The 18,566-nt window shown below is 48.8% G+C and overlaps 1 protein-coding gene across 1 annotated transcript; it reads right to left on the minus strand.

Annotated features, from left to right (window-relative positions):
* Nucleotides 1-771: 771 nt before the first annotated feature.
* On the minus strand, nucleotides 772-18,169 carry ENDOD1 (endonuclease domain containing 1). The gene is made up of 2 exons (XM_083736929.1): nucleotides 17,188-18,169; nucleotides 772-4,742 (listed from the first exon to the last, which is right to left on the minus strand). The coding sequence occupies exons 1-2, from the start codon at nucleotides 17,503-17,505 to the stop codon at nucleotides 3,615-3,617; spliced, it is 1,446 nt and encodes a 481-aa protein (XP_083593055.1). The 5' UTR covers nucleotides 17,506-18,169; the 3' UTR covers nucleotides 772-3,614.
* Between the last annotated feature and the right edge of the window lie 397 nt (nucleotides 18,170-18,566).

Here is an 18,566-nt window from a genome sequence, read left to right on the forward strand (position 1 = left end):
TTCCAGAACTATCTTCCTAATGTTTCAACTTCTTGCTGTTACACACTTACAAAAAAAACCAAAATACACAGCTAACTTGATGCGTTTTGCCATGCCTACACCTTTCAAAAAGAGGGATTCCACATTTTAATCCATGGGGTGTGATTAAAAATCCTTAACTTCAGCTGGATCGTGCCCATTATTCCCAGGAACCACAGTTGCTCCAAACCAAGGACTCAAACCAGCCAGTTAAAAGGAGATAGTTGCCTGTTTAACCTGATCTGAACACAGGGGGGCACTAAATGCTGCAAATACACTTCTTCCTGGTGTTGCTTGTACTGTACCAGATAAATTTGTCTGTGACTTAGCAGCTTAAACATGGAGGCATGACCTGATGCAGAATCTGACCATTCATAAGAGCACTCATCATAGCATTTTCTCTTCCACTCCCTGGTCCCAAATTGGGTCCACTTATTTTGCAAACTAGAAGAAGTTTCCCTGGTGGCTCTTTTTGTGGACAAATTAGGGAAAGATGGATCCTATTGGTGGTTGTCAGGCATGCCACCTTTTAAGACTGAGATGGGGAAACTGGCTTTCCAGTTGAACTCCAGCTCCCAGCTGCCCAGCCAGTGTGGCCAATGGGCATGGGTGATGGAAGCTGCTTTTGGGCTATGCGTGGGCAGAGGGTTCTTAAGCACAGAACTGCTACCTTTCTTCTGCTGACACCATAGTATGTGGCAAGGGATAAATTAAATAATAAAGATTGCTGTGAGAAGCCTCACTCTATAGAGGTAGTGAAAATACTATTTATTCACTTAGGTGGTGTTTCTATACCACTCTCCCATGTGAAACGTCTTGAGAGTGGCAAACAAAATCGGAAATAAAGGTTAGCAATAAATACATGAAACCAAAAATCCAATGTAAAACAGCAGCAGAGATCAAAGCAGAGAACCAGATTAAAACTCGGTAACTTCAAAAGGCTGGGCAAATAGAAATATCCTCTCCAGGAACACGGAAGATATATGGGTTGGTGCCCTGCCAGTCGCCATGGGGAAAGCATTCCCTAGCTGAGCAGCTTCATAGAGGGGGAAGTGGTCCTTAAGTTAAACTTGTCTCAAGCCTTTTAAAGGCTTTTTAAAGATTAAAATCGACCAGGAGCCTCATGGCTAGTTCTTAAAAGGAAAACAAAAAAACTGGTGAGGTGCTCCTTACATCTAGCCACAGATACGAAGTCTAGCTGCCTCGTTTTTCACTAAAACGGCCTAAACTGTCTTCTAGGGCAGAGCCATGTCCATTGTGTTACAACAATCCAATTCAGAAGTTAATCTAAGCACAGGTTTGAAACCCAGACCTGCCTTAAAAGCAAAAGCCAGTAGGCCTCAAACACTCTGAAAAGAACAGAGCATAGAATAGATACTGCACTACGGCCACATTCACACCATTTAAACAGTTGTGGCTTGCCTCAGAAAATTCTGGAAGGAGGAGTTAAACGTGCTGAAAGTTCTTAGGAGACCCGTAGTTCCCCTCCCAGAGCTACAATTCCCAGTTTTCCACGAAGAGAGATAGATAATTGTAGCTCAGGGAGGAAGGAAGGCTAAACAATTCTTGGCACCTTTAACAAAATGCTCCCAGAATCCTTTGAGGCAACCCATTACTGTTTCAAGAGGTATTGTAGTGCCTTAAATGGATCGTGTGAATGTATGCATAGTGCTTCAAGATTACATTATGCCTTTACCTTACACACCTTCCTGTCAACCTAAGTATTTTCCATATTGTGGATGGAGGGGCTTGAGGTTGCCTAGTTTAGTTCATCGCAGAGATGAAATTCAACTGGCAACTTCCCAGTCCATTACTCCGTTTCTTAAACAGATATTCTATACCAGTATTGACCAGGTTCAACTAACCAACGACACTAGCAGAACCTCACACAAGGGCTTCCACTAGTGCAACAAGGCTTGCCCCCTTTCTCTCCTCCCCCCCGTGCCCCCTGAAATTGGCTTGAGGGGGTTGGAAGACCCCCAGAACAGCACACAAGGGGAGAGGAGGGGAGATTGCTCCATCAGCGCTAGATTGAATTCCTCCCTGTAGGAACTCATTCTTCTACCTTCAAAGGACAGCAGTGGATGACCTGCCAGCTGAAATGCTCTATGTGAGTCATTTTGGACTCACAGCTGTCCATGGAGGCGCAGGGGTCAATTCTGTGTCCAGGGCAGCTATCTACCAGCTCCATCTGGTACACAGGCTGAGATCCTACCTGCTTGCAGACTTTCTTGTCAGAGTGGTGCATGCTCTAGTTATCTCCTGCTTGGACTACTGCCATGTGCTCTACGTGGGGCTACCTTTGAAGGTGACCCAGAAACTGCAACTAATCTAGAATGCAGCAGCTAGACTGGTGACTGAGAGTGGCCACCAAGACCATATAACACCGGTCCTGAAAGACCTACATTGGCTCCCAGTACGTTTCCGAGCACAATTCAAAGTGTTGGTGCTGACCTTCAAAGCCCTAAACTGCCTCCGTCCTGTATACCTGAAGGAGCATCTCCACCCCCATCGTTCAGCCCAGACACTGAGGTCCAACACTGAGGGCCTTCTGGCGGTTCCCTCACTGCAAGAAGCGAAGTTACAGGGAACCAGGCAGAGGGCCTTCTCGGTGGTGGCGCCCACCCTGTGGAACGCCCTCCCATCAGATGTCAAGGAAATAAACAACTATCTCACTTTTAGAAGACATCTGAAGGTATGTATCCCTGTTTAGGGAAGTTTTTAATGTTTGACGTTTTATTGCATTTTTAATATTTTGTTGGAAGCCGCCTAGAGTGGCTGGGGAAACCCAGCCAGATGGGCGGGGTATATTATTATTATTATTATTATTTGCCAGATGAGTGGGGGGAAGGAGGAAGTAGTGCAAAAAAGTGCAAAAATAATTCTTACAATGAGTCAGAGCACTGGCCAGCCGAATGCTGTATCCTTTGCTTGACAGACGTTCAACTGGGGTCTCAGATAGGGGTCTTTTCCAGCCCAGTTCTCTATTTTAACTGGAGATGTCAAAGATTGAATGTGGGACCCTCCACATGCCAAGGATGCTCTCTTATCACTGAGTTAAAGCCTAAACCAAAAAGGGAAATTTGGAAAGCGACTTTCCTCTCCATGGATAATTCTTGACTTGGGAAAATGATTTCTTCAAAATCTCTAAAAACCCTCCCCCCCCCCAGTAAGGTTCTCTGCTTATGCTGCAAACTTACTACAAAGAGAAGTATTTTGGCAGGTTCAGTCACTGCAGAGGATTCTGTATCCACCATTTTCATATATTCTAGTAGAGAGGATGAAGGTTTCTCTCCTGTTCAGAACTTTTCCTGGTTCTCAAAAGACTTGACATGAGACAGAAAGGTCAACCAGCCACCCAAAGTGCAACATTTTACAATAAGTGAACATTTAATTTTGCCATAAAATGCCCCTTCGGGAGGGGAAGGGGGCATGAAGCTCACCCATGTTACCAGAACATCGGTTCATTACTGTTAATGTCATCACAAATAAATACTTTATAGGAACAGCAGGAGATTAGCAACATATCGGAAAGTATTGCTTTGGGTTTCTTTCCCCAGAGTTCTTCATAGCCATTCGATTTCTCACACCGCTTTTCAGGCATCGTAAATCTTAGGAAGGAACCTTTTGGCTAAATGCGAAACGATGTAATTTAGGCCCTTCACAATGCTTGTCGTGGCATCAATTGCCAGTAAGAATAATCCACCAATACCTGAGGCGATATCTCGGAGGACTGTAGGGATGGCACCCAGGGTGTAGAAAGGGAAGGACACGATGTCTAATATCACATTCACAGGGATGCTGAGAATCTTGTAGGTAACCATCAGGACGCTGTAGATGTTTTGGGCAATTCCGTTCAGGATGTTGACGCCAACGCGAGCCACATCAACAAAGACATTCAGCAGCGCTGTGGCAATTCCTTTGATGAAGGTGAACACCCCTCCGACGATCGTCTGGATGAGGCGCCACAGGAGAGAGAAGGTGTATTTCACAATCTGGCCAACCAGGTAGACAACCAATTTCAGCAGTTTGAAGATAGGGGTAACGATGAAATAAAACAACTTCTTCAGAAAGCCACTCTCCTCCTTTGGCTGTGTGCCGGTGTGCTGGCCTGTGGTGGACTTCTTCGCTTGTGGCACCGGTTCCTTAGCTCGGATGTGTTTCACGGCATGGTGGACCTCTTCCAGTTTCTTGGGGTCGTGTCTGTCTTGGCCACAGTGGTTCTTAAACAGTTGAGCTCCTGCGTGGAGCTTCTTCTCAAGGGCTTCCACAGTGAGGTCTTCTAGGCGATTCTCAGCAGTTGCCTGCTTAATAAATCCCAAAGACCAGGTCTTGGAACCATCATCGCAGCAGGCAGCCAGCCAGAGAGACTCGGGGACAGAAACTTTGTCCTTCACTTTGAGGGTGGAAGGAATTGCTCCAGAAACAAGATAGAGACCCTTCCCATTGTCACAGTGTGGAGCCAAGGCTTGGCCTACCAGGCTCTCAATCTCCCAGTGCCATATCTCATGGAGAGGTGGCGTCAATGGCACCGCATTGGTCAGTGTGTAGGTGGCTATCTCGTGGTCGCCATTATGAAGAGAACTAGGGTTTAGTTGCCCCCTCTCGTAGCCAGAGTCCACATAGTCTGCTGTGAGGGCCTGCTTGGACCCCAAGTTGTCCACTGAACCTGTGACCTCAACTTCCGGCATCATTCCTTCCAGGCCATTTTCGTGATCATCAATCTGAAATGTGAACAAGAGAAATAATTGGATTTTAGAAAAAAAGGTCACTCATTAAATTTCTCGGGCCCTGTGTGCAATTTCCTGGACAATCCAGATTCTAGAAATCTTAAGACTTGTCTAATTTCAAAAATTACATTTTGTCTCAAGCCTTTAAACAAGAACAAGGAAAGTTTGTGATTTAAAACTTGCCAGCCATTTCTCTAATTGAACACAAAACCATAGACAGGGATTCAGGTGGAGTTCAGTGTTTGTGGTATTTCTGAAGTCTTGAATTTTAAATTTGTAAAAAAAAAGTATTAACGTCAAAACCTGACATTGAAAAATTTGCAATTCATGCAATGTAACTTAATGGTTACATCAAGTAAATAAATAAAAATACTTAGCTGACAAACGTGTCACAGATAGCTCAGTTCTGCTCCCCTAACATAAATCCTGGCTCCCTCAACATAAATCCTGGCTACGTCCATGCCCTGGATTGCATTCAACTAATTGCTACTCAGAGTAGACCCATTGAAATTAATGTATGTTTACTACAGTGGGTTTACTGAATAGGACTAGCATTAGATACAACCCATCATATTTAAAAGACACACTGGTAATTACTGCTGTCTCCAAATTACAGAGATACACTTACTGTTGTACACAACATTTATTAATAAAACCTCTACGTTGATACAGTCAACAGTATCCCCAGTAACGCTGCTACCTTTTAATATGAGACCTATTCCTCACTTTTCCTTCAGGTCTTCCTGGTCCTTTGCATCTCTATTCCTAGATTGTTTTGGAAAACCACACCTCTTGCAAGGTTATTACAATAACAAAGTTATTACAATTCCAGCCAAACTGGCAGTTCTCCCTTCCCTTACAGAAGCTGATCTACAAACATCCTAACAACCTCATTTCATTGAATAGTTGGAATATCCGTAAGCAGCATTCCATGCCAACTTGGCCAATCAGTGCCTTTGCCACAAGCAATGTAGAATTTTGAACAGGTGGACACGCCTCTTACATTAACACAGCTTTTTGCCAGGTTCAGATTATTACATAGGTTGAGGACGCATTTCTCCTGAGTCACCTAAAGGAATGTGCCTGTTCCAGAGGTCTCTAGTAGCAGAGTGACCGCTAGGAATGACCTTTTCCAAATGACACTGTAAACAGCTTGATGTGTGTGTGATGCAGACATTGCATCAGAACCAGCTTTTGGAACAACTCAATTACGCATACAAATGAATGGAATGTCAGGGAGTCAATGTGAATCATGGCCAATCAGCCTCCATCCTTAGAGCCATTCCTGGAATGTGCATCATCTACCCTTGTACTTCATAGCTCACCTGGTACCCAGGGGCAATCAGGAATTCCATACAGGTGAGTGAGTGGTTTGGTGGAGGAAGTATGGTTCCATCTCTCACCCTCTCTCTTATTTACTGCTCCACCTGGCTTCCATGCAAGCCTTGAAGGTAGAAGAGCCCTTTCCTCTGTGGCCACCATGGAAGCCAAACAGGCTGGCAGAGGAGAGACAAATCATTCTACCCATCCCACCAGTTTGGTTGGTAGAAGCCAATTTTCCTTTTTTAACTACCCTGCAAGTAGCCCAAATTCTCATGAGGACTATGGAGGAGGGGACTTCCTTCTGTTACAACCAAAGATGCAAACTAGTAGCTTCTTAGTTGGCTGGTAAAAAGAAGAAGCCGGCTAGTAACGTCTGTGGGCTTATTTGCAAGGCTGTCATAGTCCTTCTGGTGCTACTGTGTAATTTCTAAGCAGACAAGGACTGGGGCTCAAGCCATCCTGCAAGCGATAGTCTCCCCACCTTGTCCTGAACTCCAGATCTTTGGCTGGCTGGCTGGCTGGGAGATGTTGAGTCTCTAGGATGAGGATGGGATGGGGTAACTTCTGACCTTCCAGATGTTTCCGACTTCAAATTCCATCACCCGGGCCATTGCCCATGCTGGCTGGGGCTGAGGGGTTGTTGGTGGCCACTGGGACATCTTGTAGTAAATTCTGTAGTTTAACTACGTGCTCCTCAAAAGAGGTACCTCCTTTTGCCTGTCCTCCTGAACCACCCAATACTCAACTTCGTTGGGTGTCCCCAAGTTCTAGTATTAGGGAGAAAAACCATCTCTCTATCTGCTTCATCCACTCCTCCAGTCTCTCTTACTGCTTTACGTATTCCAGGAGAGCGCATGGCTGTTCCTTGTCTCCAGTGCTGATTCCTAGCTCAAAAACCAAGCCCTGTCTGCTGCTAATCAGGTTAGCTCCTCTTATATTTAACAGGCGGAAGCATCCCCCTGCGCTGTGATGCCTGCAATTACAGAAGCATCTGGACGATGTTCTTCCCTTCTTCTCTTCCTAATGAGGGAGCAGGAGCTGTTTATGCCGTGAAGGATGGCTCCCGATTGCTGTAGTTGCTTAACAACTGGTTAGCTGTGCTGTGGTTGCCTAGCAACCACCCGGTCCTCACCCACATCCCTCCTCTCTTTCTCCAGCTCCTGTAAAGAGAACGGCACTAAGCTTGATAATGATGGGTACCAGCTTGCTGCAAGGGGAGAATGCTTCTCAGCACCACCACCACCCATGCAAAAGCATGCACAGCCCCGCCAGCCATGGCTACTAGCCCAAACTGGAGTTGGATGAGCCTTTCTGTTTTACTAATTACTAATTATATCACACTTGGTTTTCCCACCAATGAGCCCTGTGGTTCCCAAGTGGGCACTCATCCAGGCCCTGACTAGATCCAGACCTCCTTCACTTCAGCAAAGAGGGGGCTTCATGTGCCTTTCGGACACAGCCTGCGGCTACTTGCCAAAACTGGAGGGAGGGGGGCCTGGGAAGACCACACTACCATTTAGGCCCCATGTGTACTAAACATTTAAAGCAGCGTCATACCACTTTAAGCAGTCACTGGTTCCCTCAAAGGATCATGGGAAGTGCAGTTCGTTAAGGGTGCCAAAGGTTTTCCGGAAATACCTATTTCCCGCACAGAGCTACAACAGCCAGAGCGGTTTAACAATCAAGCTCTCCTTCCCAGGGAACTCTAGGAATTGTAGCTCTGTGAGGGAAATAGGGGTCTGGTGGGGGTGGGGCTACATTTGGCCCTGAATATTGCTATTGGAACAGAAGTATAGGCTAGAAATTACCGTATTTTTTGCCCCATAGGGCACACCGGCCCATAGGGCGCACCTAGTTTTTTGGGGGGAAATAAAGGGGGGAATTATTTTCCCCCAGGTGCGGGGCTGGGGCGGGGGAAGCCCGAGCTTCCCCCGACCCCAGCCCCCAGAACAGGCTGCTATCCGCAAACCTAGGGAGCCCGGTGTCCCCAGGATTGCGGATATCTGCCCGAAGTCCAGGGCGAGCTCCTCAGCGCGCCCCGTGCTTCGAGCGGCAGGCTGCTGTCCACAAGCCTTGGGAGCCCGGCGGGAACTCCCACCGAGCTTGCAAGGCTTGCGGATAGCTTCCTGAAGCCTGGAGAGCGAGAGGGGTCGGTGCGCACCAACCCCTCTTGCTCTCCAGGCTTCAGCGAAAGCCTGCATTCGCCCCATAGGACGCACACGCATTTCCCCTTCATTTTTGGAGGGGGGAAAGTGTGTCCTATGGGGCGAAAAATACGGTATCTTAAGAAAGAAACACACATTCTTGCTGCCAAAACGGAATCCTTGGGTACCACCATTTTCTCCCACTGTATTGGGAGGGGAGGGGCTGTGTACCTGTGTCCACCGTTTGCTAGTTTTATACCCATTCACTTTCATCAGCCAAACAACAGCCTAGGATTATTCTCAAATTGCAGCCTATGTATTAGGTTTCGGATAAGTGATCCAAAGTTTTCTTCATGTAACTAAATACTTGGAACAAGGAAAATGGGACAGCAACTGCTATTTACTACTGATACTGTATATTGCTGCCAACTTTATCTCAGCCCCCCTGCCCAACTCAGCCAGAAATGCAGGTAAGCGTTATTCCCTCTTTAGAGATGTGAAGCTGAGGAAAGAAAGGGTTATTGATCTGCAGCCAAACGCTGAAGTCAGAGGTTTAACTAGAGTCTTTTCTCCAAATCCCGTGCTTTGTCCACTGGGACACTTGGGAAGCGACGTCACCAAAATCAGCCTTCCCCAACTTGTCACTCTCCTGGTTTTTCAGACTACAATTCCCATCAGCCCCTGCCAACACGCCAGGTCTGATGGGAGTTGCAGTCCTAGACACCTAGAGGACAACTGGTTAGGGAAGACTGACCAAAATCATAATTTGGAGACACTGCTGCTTCACCGGAGATGGTTGGAGGGGGTGAAATGGGTTAAGCAGCTGGAAAAAGAGAATCTCCTGGTCAGTCAGAGGGGAATGGGAAGTTAGGTGCTGAAGAGTAGGAGGAAATTCAATGTCCTTTATTAGAATATGTAGAGGAATATTTAGGATTCCAAAGGGAAGAGGCAATGTACTCAAGAGGCTGGGATGAGGGAGGAGTTGACAAAACACAGAACTAACCCCTCTCAACCCAAGCTGAATTCCTGAAGCTTAAATAGCTGCATGCATGGCAGACATTCCGCACGTTAAGCCTTTTCCCCAGCACATCATCCTGACACAGGGGAAAACTTTACCTGCTGAACCCATGCCTGCTAATGCTGAAAGAACCTGAGAGAGAAGAAAAGCAGCCCAGTCGTGTATTGGCACAAACTACAGTGATAGGGGAAGAAAGGTAAGAACATGAGATGAGCCTGGATCAGACCAAATTTCCTTCCAGCTCCACATTCTGTTTCTGGTTCTGTACACGGAGGCAGAAGCACCCAGGAAGGCCACAAAGAAGGCATGAGGTAGTGAACGCCACTCCCTCTCAATTCGTTCCTAGCACCTGATATTCTCAGGTAGCTGCCACTCTGCAGGGAGGCTCGGCTTAGCTATCACAGTGGTTTCTAGACTTATCCTCTATGAAACAGCCTAATACAGTAGTACCTCGGGTTACAGACTCTTCATGTTACAGACGCTTCAGGTTACAGACTCCGCTAACCCAGAAATAGTACCTCAGGTTAAGAACTTTACCTCAGGATGACAACAGAAATCGTGCGGTGGCGGCAGGAGGCCCCATTAGCTAAAGTGGTACCTCAGGTTAAGAACAGTTTCAGGTTAAGAACAAACCTCTGGAACAAATTAAGTTCTTAACCCGAGGTACCACTGTACATAACACACACAGAGCTAAGCTATTGCCCACGACCCTGGATAAAAACATTCTTTAGCAACAATGTGTGTACACATGGATGTGGGTAGCCGAACAGGAGCATAGGCAAGAACATCTTATCTTGTGCCACTGCTGTTGCGCTAGCAGATGTTGCCCTTTTGTCTGCAGCTTCCTGCCCTTTCTGTCTTGAACACACGGCTATTAAAAATTTATGTCCATTACTCTCGCTGGTATTTAGAAATGGCTATTTGGTATTACAAGGGCTGGGGTAGAGCATGTGCTTTGCCCCCTTGCCTGTAATCTGATGCGGATCCCCCCCGGCAATTAAAGCCTCTGCAATCTCACAGAGCAGATGGCCTGACCATGTCACTCGCCCCAGCTCTGGGGCTACCTCTGCACCCGGCATTGTCATGCAGTTCCTCAGGTAGAACGGGTCCAGAACACATCCCACGGCACTCCTTCGTATCCTCCCTGATCAGATCAGACCAGTACCAGGCAGCTAGGGGTGGGATCTGATGCACTTTGTGTTTAAAATATCTAAATTTGCACTTTTCAGAATAATGCACAAGATAATAATGCAGAATAATGCAGAAGAAAGCACAGCCGACCTCCAAATTTCACGTTTCCCCAAATTTGCTGTGCAGTTCTCTAGGTAAGCAATGAGAGGTACACACCAAGGTAAAATGTGCGTATAAACACATGAAAACATACCCCAAAAAATGTTATATTAGGGGAAATGGCTTTGCAATTTTTGAATTTCCATTTATTTCATAAAATGTATACACGGCTTGGTTGCAGAAAACCTCAAAGCAGCTTGCAAAAGAGGAAACTACTAGTAAAGTTTTACAACCGTACCTTAAAACGTATAAAATTTAAAATACTAAATACTAAAATGATAAAGTGAGATTGGCACATTCGCCCATCCCTAGCCGCATCACCATGACAACAACAGCATCACGAATGATTGGCGACACTTTTCAGTGTGGGGAAGTCTTTTCAACTTGGAATGTGAATGCCCAAGTGCAAATCCTCACTCAGGCCTGTTTCAGATGTGCCTATGTTTCCTTGCACTTAATTGCTCCATGCTTGGAGCCAGTTCCCACCCTACCCTCAAATGCTCCACTGACCGCTGAATGTGTGATTTGCCTCCACTGAGAAGCACCGGCTTTCAGGGGAGAGTACGAAAGCACCGTCCACAGCTTTTAGCTCATTTAGACATGCAAGCCACCCATCTGACACTGCAGTTATCAAGCGACGGGTGTTGCGTGTGTGTACCAGGCCACTGCCATCCAGTTTGACAGGCGGCTTGCAGCAATCTGCTCTCTCCCAGCCTGAAGCAGAAAATGCAAAAGAATGCAAGTTCAGGAACTGAAGAAAAGAGCAACCAATCTCTTCTGCAAACACACCCTCCCTGCAACCTTGGGTTTCAGCTGTGCCCTGCACCACAGCCAACGTTTCTTATTTCAAAATACTGTATTGTTTTCTGGCAACCTTGCCAGACACACCTTCCCCCCTGGGCTAGCTGGCTGAAAGCTCTCTGCACATTCCTCTACCACTCCCCGAAGGACTGAGGAAGTGGAGATTGCCTCTTAAGAACACGAGAAGAGCCCTGCTGGTTCAGGTCAAAAGCCCATCGAGTCCAGCATCCTGATGTCTCTGGGAATCCCACAAAGAGAACCTGGGTGCAACAAAAGTCTTTCCCACCTGGGACTGCCAGCAACTGGTGTTCAAAGACATGCCACCTCTGGCAGTGTAGAAGGAACACAGCCATATAGTAACTGTTGATAGCCTAATTCTCCATTAATTTATCTAATCCAGGGTTTCCCTAGCTGTATGGTGACTACAGTGCCCATCATCCCTCACCAACAGTCCTGCTAGCTAGGGACGATGGGAGTTGTAGTCCAAAAAGACCATCTGCAGACCCAAGTTTGGGAAACCCCGATCTAATCCTTTCCCCCCTCCCCAAGCCATCCAATTTTGTGGCGATTGCTGCCTCCTGCGAGAGAAAACTCCACCGTTGAACGGCGCACTGTATGGAGCAGCATTTTCTCGCACCTGTCCCGAATCTTCCAACAGAGTCAGTTTTTGCTGGATGCCCCCAAGTTTTAGGGAGGAGAAACTTCTCTCTGCCCAGTTTTGCTGCACCAGCTCCAAGCTAAAAAGTGTCTTCCCTCCTATGGTGAGATAATTAGCCCACAGCTGACAACCCTAAGAGAGCCAGGCTGACAGTGACATCAGTGGGGGAGAAAGGCTCTGTGGCTGGCATGCCAGTTTTGTATCTCGGGGGGTTTGCTTCCTCAAGGTCCCAAGAGGAAAGCAGTATCTGTCTCTGAATGTTGCTGATGCTTCCCTTTACAGCTCCTAAGTGGTAACAAGCCCTTCTCCCCCCTTGGGGCTAGAAGGAAGTGCCCTGTGCTGAAAGGGCGATCCTAGCAGAGCATCAGCTGGCAAGGCGCATGCCTAAAAGCATCGCTGCCAAACAGGCTAATGGCCTCCTCAGACAATGCCCCTCTTGAAGCCTCTGCAGACGGCTCTCTTGCCGATGAGCAGGGGGGCCATGACAATGGGATGCGTTTGTGTGCAAAGAATAGCTGGCGACCGCCCACCCCTCTTGCCTTTTTCCTTCCCTATTCATTTTTGGAGTCAAGCCTCTGTCTGTTTGGAGAAGACTATTTGTGTACCGCAGGGGTCAGGGCAGAGGTTGGCACCATTCTTGACTCCCTCGGGAGACAGCCTCCGACTCCTTCCTGTGGGAACCAAGGTCATGGCCAGAGGTCCTCCAAGAAAACCAGCGACGACAGACGCTCTTTCCCAGAAGGACAAACTGCGCACACCCCTATTTTGTCCTCAAAAGGGATGTTGGGAAAGGTTCAGAAGAGGGCAACCAAAATGGTCAAGGGGTTGGAGCAGCTCCCCAAGGAGGAAAGGTTGCAGTATTTTTAGTTTGGGGGAGGAGCCAAGTAAAGTGGCGAAGGCATGATGGATGGGGATGGGGGAGAAAGTCGGTGGATCTCCTTCATAACACTAAAACTCGGGGCCATGAAGATGAATGTTGGAAGATTCAGGAGAGACAAAAGAAAGCAGTTTTTCATGCAACATAGAGTTAAAATTAGCGGATTCGCTCCTGCAAGGTTTTGCAACGGCCACTAAGCTGCTATCTGGAGATTCCAGGGATTGAACCTGCATGCAAAGCATGATTCTCTACCACTAAGCTATGAGCCTTCCTCCTGTTTTCCTGCATCCAATGGTTTTCTCAAAGCACAGGAAGTCTTGACAACTACCCATGTGCAGCCTTCTCAGCAAGCATGCCCAAGTCGCTGCAGTGCACGCTGCAAGAACAGCCCCACCCATCTCAATGGCTTGTGCGGTTTTAACCTCTCCTCCACTGAGCCTGGGAACAGGCAGCAGCAGCAAGCACAGCTCTGGAGAGGCAGCTGGCTCTGTGCCACAGCTGGCCTGTGGTTCCGCCTACTTTCGCGCCACAAACTTCTGCAGCCTCTGTCACCTCTGGGCCCCTTGCTGCAGATTAGCTACTTGAACTTTAGGGCACTTGGCTCCATCCGCAGTACAGTAGCACCTCGGCTTACGTAATGTAACCTTCGGGTTGTGAAAGCGGCAAACCCAGGAGTGTTTCGCCCCACGCGCATCAGCGCTCTACCGTGCACGTGCGCATGCGCAGAAGAGGTCCTTCCAGTTACGGAAGCCTCAGGATCTGACCGGAGCTCCAGAACGGATCCTGTATGCAACTGAAGGTACCACTGTATACATTTAAAGCAGTGTTATACCACTTTAAGCAACCATAAAAAAGGTAAAGGACCCCTGACAGTTAAGTCCAGTCGTGAACGACTCTGGGGTTGCGGTGCTCATCTTGCTTTACTGGCCAAGGGAGCCGACGTTTGTCCGCAGACGGTTTTTCCAGGTCATGTGGCCAGCATGACTAAGCCGCTTCTGGTGAAACCAGAGCAGCGCACGGAAATGCCATTTACATTTCCGCCGGGGTGGTACCTATTTATCTACTTGCACTTTGATGTGCTTTCAAACTGCTAGGCTGGCAGGAGCTGGGACCGAGCAATGGGAGCTCACCCTGTCGCGGGGATTTAAACAGCTGACCTTCTGATCAGCAAGTCCAAGGTTCAGTGGTTTACACCACAGCGCCACCAGCGTCCCCTTAAGCAACCATAGCTTCCCCCAAAGAATGACTGCAGGTGTCACTGGACCACAACTCCCACCATCCCAATTAATGGCCATGATGGCTGCTGGGGATGATGGGAGTTGTAGTCTAACAACATCTTGGAGGGGCTCCCACCTCTGGTTTAGCTAAGAGTGCTGAGGTTTCTTCTGCCTGTAGACGTGACCCAAAAGGAGGAAACTGAGCTGAACTATTATTTCTCTCCAGCATAGGTGTGCAGTCATGTGACAATGCCTCTACTTTTCTATAGTTCTTTGTTGCCTGCCATACAGGTGTTGCAGGTGCAGGAGTCTTGCTGGATGAGGAAAGAAATGTTGGCAACCCTGCCAGATGTGAGGGGAAGGTGGAGATCATCCCTAACAACCCTCACCTGGTTTCTTGGGGTTTTGTTAATTATACATATCAGGGAGAAAGAAGCTGTGTTCACCCAGGTGTGTTATGGGACTATGACTTCTGGACCACTGCTCTTGCTGCTTGGGGCAGATGGGAGTTGTAGTCCAACAACATCTGGAAGGCCAAAGATCCCCCACATCTGGTTGTGTGTGTGTGTGTGTGTGTGTGTGTGTGTGTGTATGTATGATGAAGCCAATGTTCTGCTCCTCCTGCCTGCTAAGAGACTCTATCAGTACACTTTCTAATTTCCTTCCTGAGGTAGCTACAGTGGTACCTCAGGTTAAGTACTTAATTCGTTCCGGAGGTCCGTACTTAACCTGAAACTATTCTTAACCTGAAGCACCACTTTAGCTAATGGGGCCTCCTGCTGCTGCTGCGCCGCCGGAGCACGATTTCTGTTCTCATCCTGAAGCAAAGTTATTAACCTGAAGCACTATTTCTCGGTTAGTGGAGTCTGTAACCTGAAGCGTATATAACCTGAAGCATATGTAACCTGAGGTACTACTGTACTTCCCAAAGGGAGGAAATGCAACATCATAATTAAAAAGAAGGCACAAGTTTGCATCTGCCAATTTACATGAACCGATGCAAATTTAGAAGCAACTGCTTCAGATTAAACAGAAATTGGCATTGGTCCACAGTGAGGAAGACTGACCTGTGTGCAGCTGCTCAATCTGCTCTCTAGGTGCTCACGGCTGACGGGCTACTTTGCAGCCTTTTCTAGACAGCCTACACCCCATAGATACGAAGTCCATATGCCACCACCCCTGGCAAAGAATTCTGAGAACTGTAGCTTACTCCTCACAGAGCTATAACTCCTAGTAGGCCAATTCCCAGGATTCTCTGCAGCCTTGTTCTCCCTTCTTGGGGCTCTTTATCCTTAAGCCAGGATTGGAGCCAACAGCCTTTCAAACTGAAAACTGTCATCTGTAAAGTAGGAGCTGTAGCTCCCAAGCTTTTGCAGCGGGGTGTTTTTTTTAAATTTCCCTTCCTTGGGGAATCTCAAATAACACCCCAAGGCTTCTCTTTCCCATTCATCCACTTGGCCCAAGCATGGCTTTGCCAGTCTCAGCCTAGATATCCCTGACAGAGCTATGATCCCCAGAGCGGTTTAACAATCAATCCCTCTTCTCAGGGAACTGTAGCTCTGTGAGAGGAATAGGCTGGCTCCCTCCTGGCAACTCTCAGCATCCCTGAGTGCACATTCAAGAGGCCCCTACATGGGTGTAACACGGGTGCAATCCTTGGCAAGTCGCACGATGGATCGCTGTCAGAAGCATGGGTCCACTTTAAGATGGAAGAGAGTGCCAGTATGAATGATGAACTGGGAGCCCTGGGTTTAAATCCCCGTTCACGATGCACAATGGGTGGCTTTTGGGTGACGCTGCCTCTCAACCCTACCAAACTCGCAGGGTTCTTGAGAGTTTAAAATGGGATTGCCATGAATATGTGCTAAATGCGGAGAGGGCCAACGAAAAAGACACATGGAGCCGCCGCCACCCCGTGTGACAATCCTCCCCCTGACATCATTGTGCTCTGAATCTCGCAGCACAAAGTAATGTGCTTTCGGATATGTGCTCGATGCGCAAGGGGAGGAGAAGCACCTTACTGCTGCTGGAATTGACAGTCGGAGTAGACAGGTGGGGGAGAGAGAAGAGACGAGCCGTCACTCCAGAATGCAGCAAACACTTCCATCAGAAAGATAACACAGGTAAAAAAAAAAAGCCAGGATTGGTTATAGCTCCCTGTCTGGTCTCCAAGGTGCCCTAGAATACGAAAGAAGGCTCAGAGATCACATCTGAAGCTACGTCTTCCACACACAAACCCAGCACAACGGTGCCGCACTAGAAGTCTGGAGTCTCAGCCAGCAGAATAATCAAAAGGGAGGAGGCTGGCTTGCTGGCTTACCACATTTTGAAGTAATGGCTGTTGCCTTCTGAAGTGCAAAGGAGGGGAGCTCTCCAAGGCCATTAAATGCCTAACCTCCAATGACCTAAGTGCACCCCTGCAGGGTGATCCCCTCCTGCGTCCTCCTTCCCACAGTGGCAAAGAGCAAAGCAGGGAGGCAACAGCCAATCCTCTCTCATTTCCAACAGCAGGGCTGTCCAGCAGCATCCGCTCCTGCTTACAGACTTCCTGCAGTCACCTGTTAAGACCGGGGAGCTGGACCAGGCAGGCCACTGGCCTCATCCAAGTACCAGGCTCTGTTCTGATGCCGAATCCCTTTCTTCCAGGAAGAAAAAAAGCCATCTCCTCTAGTGGCAGTGAGTTCCAAAGCCCATAGCTTTCCTTAAGTAACAACGATGGCGGCAAACCGTTTCACAGCAAGCTGCCCTGACCTGGTGCTTTGCAAAATCCACTCCCCCTCCCCCTCCCCCACTTAATCTATTTATTAAATTTGTATACTGCCCTATACATGTAGATCTCAGGGCAGTTCACAACATAATATAGCAGAATAAAAAAACAGAAAACTTGCCAGCTTACAATGTTCCTATAATCTATTTTAACTGTTTTGAAACATGAATTTTAGCTTGTAACCCAGCCTTGGAACTGCTGGAGAAGGACAGTTATTGTGTGTGTATATATAATAAATAAAATGTGTGTGTATCGGCCTTCATCCAAAGATCACTGGGCGATTCACAACATATTGACAAGAAATCATCATCATCAGTAATACCACCCGCCGCTTCCCTCCTCACCTGCGGCTCCACCAGCCATCTCTCTTCCCCGCTCTGGCCGCCTCCCGTGTACAGAAAAGCCGCGTAAAGGGGGATCCTGTCCCGCGTGCTGTAGAGGGTGGCGAAGCGCGGCTCTTGGTTGTATTTCTGGCAGATCTTCACGTGCTGATCCCCGGGCTGCCCCGGGAGCCCCTCGGGGGGCGTCCGCTGGTAGAAGAAGACGTCGCAGTCTCCGAAGCCCGCGGCTTCTTCGCCTCCCTTCGTGGCCACCACCTCGCCCTGCGCCCAGCCGGCCAAGGCCAGCGCCACGGCCGCCAGCAGAGGCAGCGAGGTCCGCATCTTCACTGCGCAGCAACGAGGATTGCCTGAAGTTTCTCCCGGGCGAGGAGAGGATGCGATCCGCTTGGCTCTTCGGGGGGGGAAAGGGCGAGACCAGACGCTGCTGCGACAGAGGCGCGCGGGTGCGGGTGCGTGTGTGTGTGCGCGCCTGGGCGCGCGGCGCAGCCTTTAAAGGAGGGAAGTGAAACCCGAAACCGCAGGCAGGCACGAGAAGGCTCTCCGCGCGCAGCGCCAACACGTGGTGACACACGCCGCAAAAGCGAAAATGGGCGCTCTGCACGCGCTCAGAGGCGTGCAGGCCGCAGATCGGGAAGAGGGAGGAAGGAAGGGGAGGGGAGGAAGAAATAGCCCGAGTTATTGCCTCCCTTACGTCACTAGATCAGCGCCAGGCTATCTTCCTCTTTTTTTTTTTTGGCTCCGGGCCACGGCTGGTGTCAGGCGGAGGGAGAGGAAGAGATAGGATGGGTGGAGAGAGGACCGCATTGCAGTGGGGATCCCCAGCAGCACGCCTTTCGGGTGGCTCGGCCAGAATCTCCTTCCCGCGCCCCCATGCAGCACCCTGCCAGCCCGGCCTGCCTGTCACCCACTTAGGGGGAAAGAGAGACGAGGCTGCAGCGGGTCAGTGGCTCCGGCTAAGCCGATCATGGCGCGCTTGCGACGCCCTTCTCCAGCCAGCGGGTCACAGGGAGGGGTTTTTACGCAGCAGCAGCAGCGCGCGGGGTTTTGCGCGCAGTGGCTGAGCCGCAAAATGCCCAGCTCCTTCATCAAAGTCAAGGTGGCCCAAGGCTGGAGAAGGTGCTTTGGCACCCGAGGGAGTGCAGCCAGGAGCACAGCCAGGAGCCTTTTCCCTTGTCCAGGTTATAAAAGTACAATAATTATAATAAAGTAAATAAGTAGCAGTTTGCTGCTCTTGCATGAAACCTGAAATCAGCTGCTTGGGGCGGCGGAGGAAAAGGATTCTACTAAGGAAGCTGCCTTAAACCGAGGTAGCTGTTTAAGTCCATCAAGCTTTGTATTGTCTACACCAGGGGTAGGCAACCTAAGGCCCGTGGGCCGGATGC

Source organism: Podarcis gaigeae, assembly GCF_964106915.1.
Source record: "Podarcis gaigeae genome assembly, chromosome: 4".
Taxonomy (NCBI): Eukaryota; Metazoa; Chordata; class Lepidosauria; order Squamata; family Lacertidae; genus Podarcis; species Podarcis gaigeae.

What these genes read in the sequence shown, in the direction of transcription:
- ENDOD1 (XM_083736929.1), bottom strand. Translation starts at nt 17,505, where the DNA reads ATGCGGACCTCGCTGCCTCTGCTGGCGGCCGTGGCGCTGGCCTTGGCC. An exon ending in GATGGCTGGTGGAGCCGCAG is followed by an intron (nt 4,743 to 17,187) that starts GTGAGGAGGGAA and finishes TTCACATTTCAG; the next exon opens with ATTGATGATCACGAAAATGG.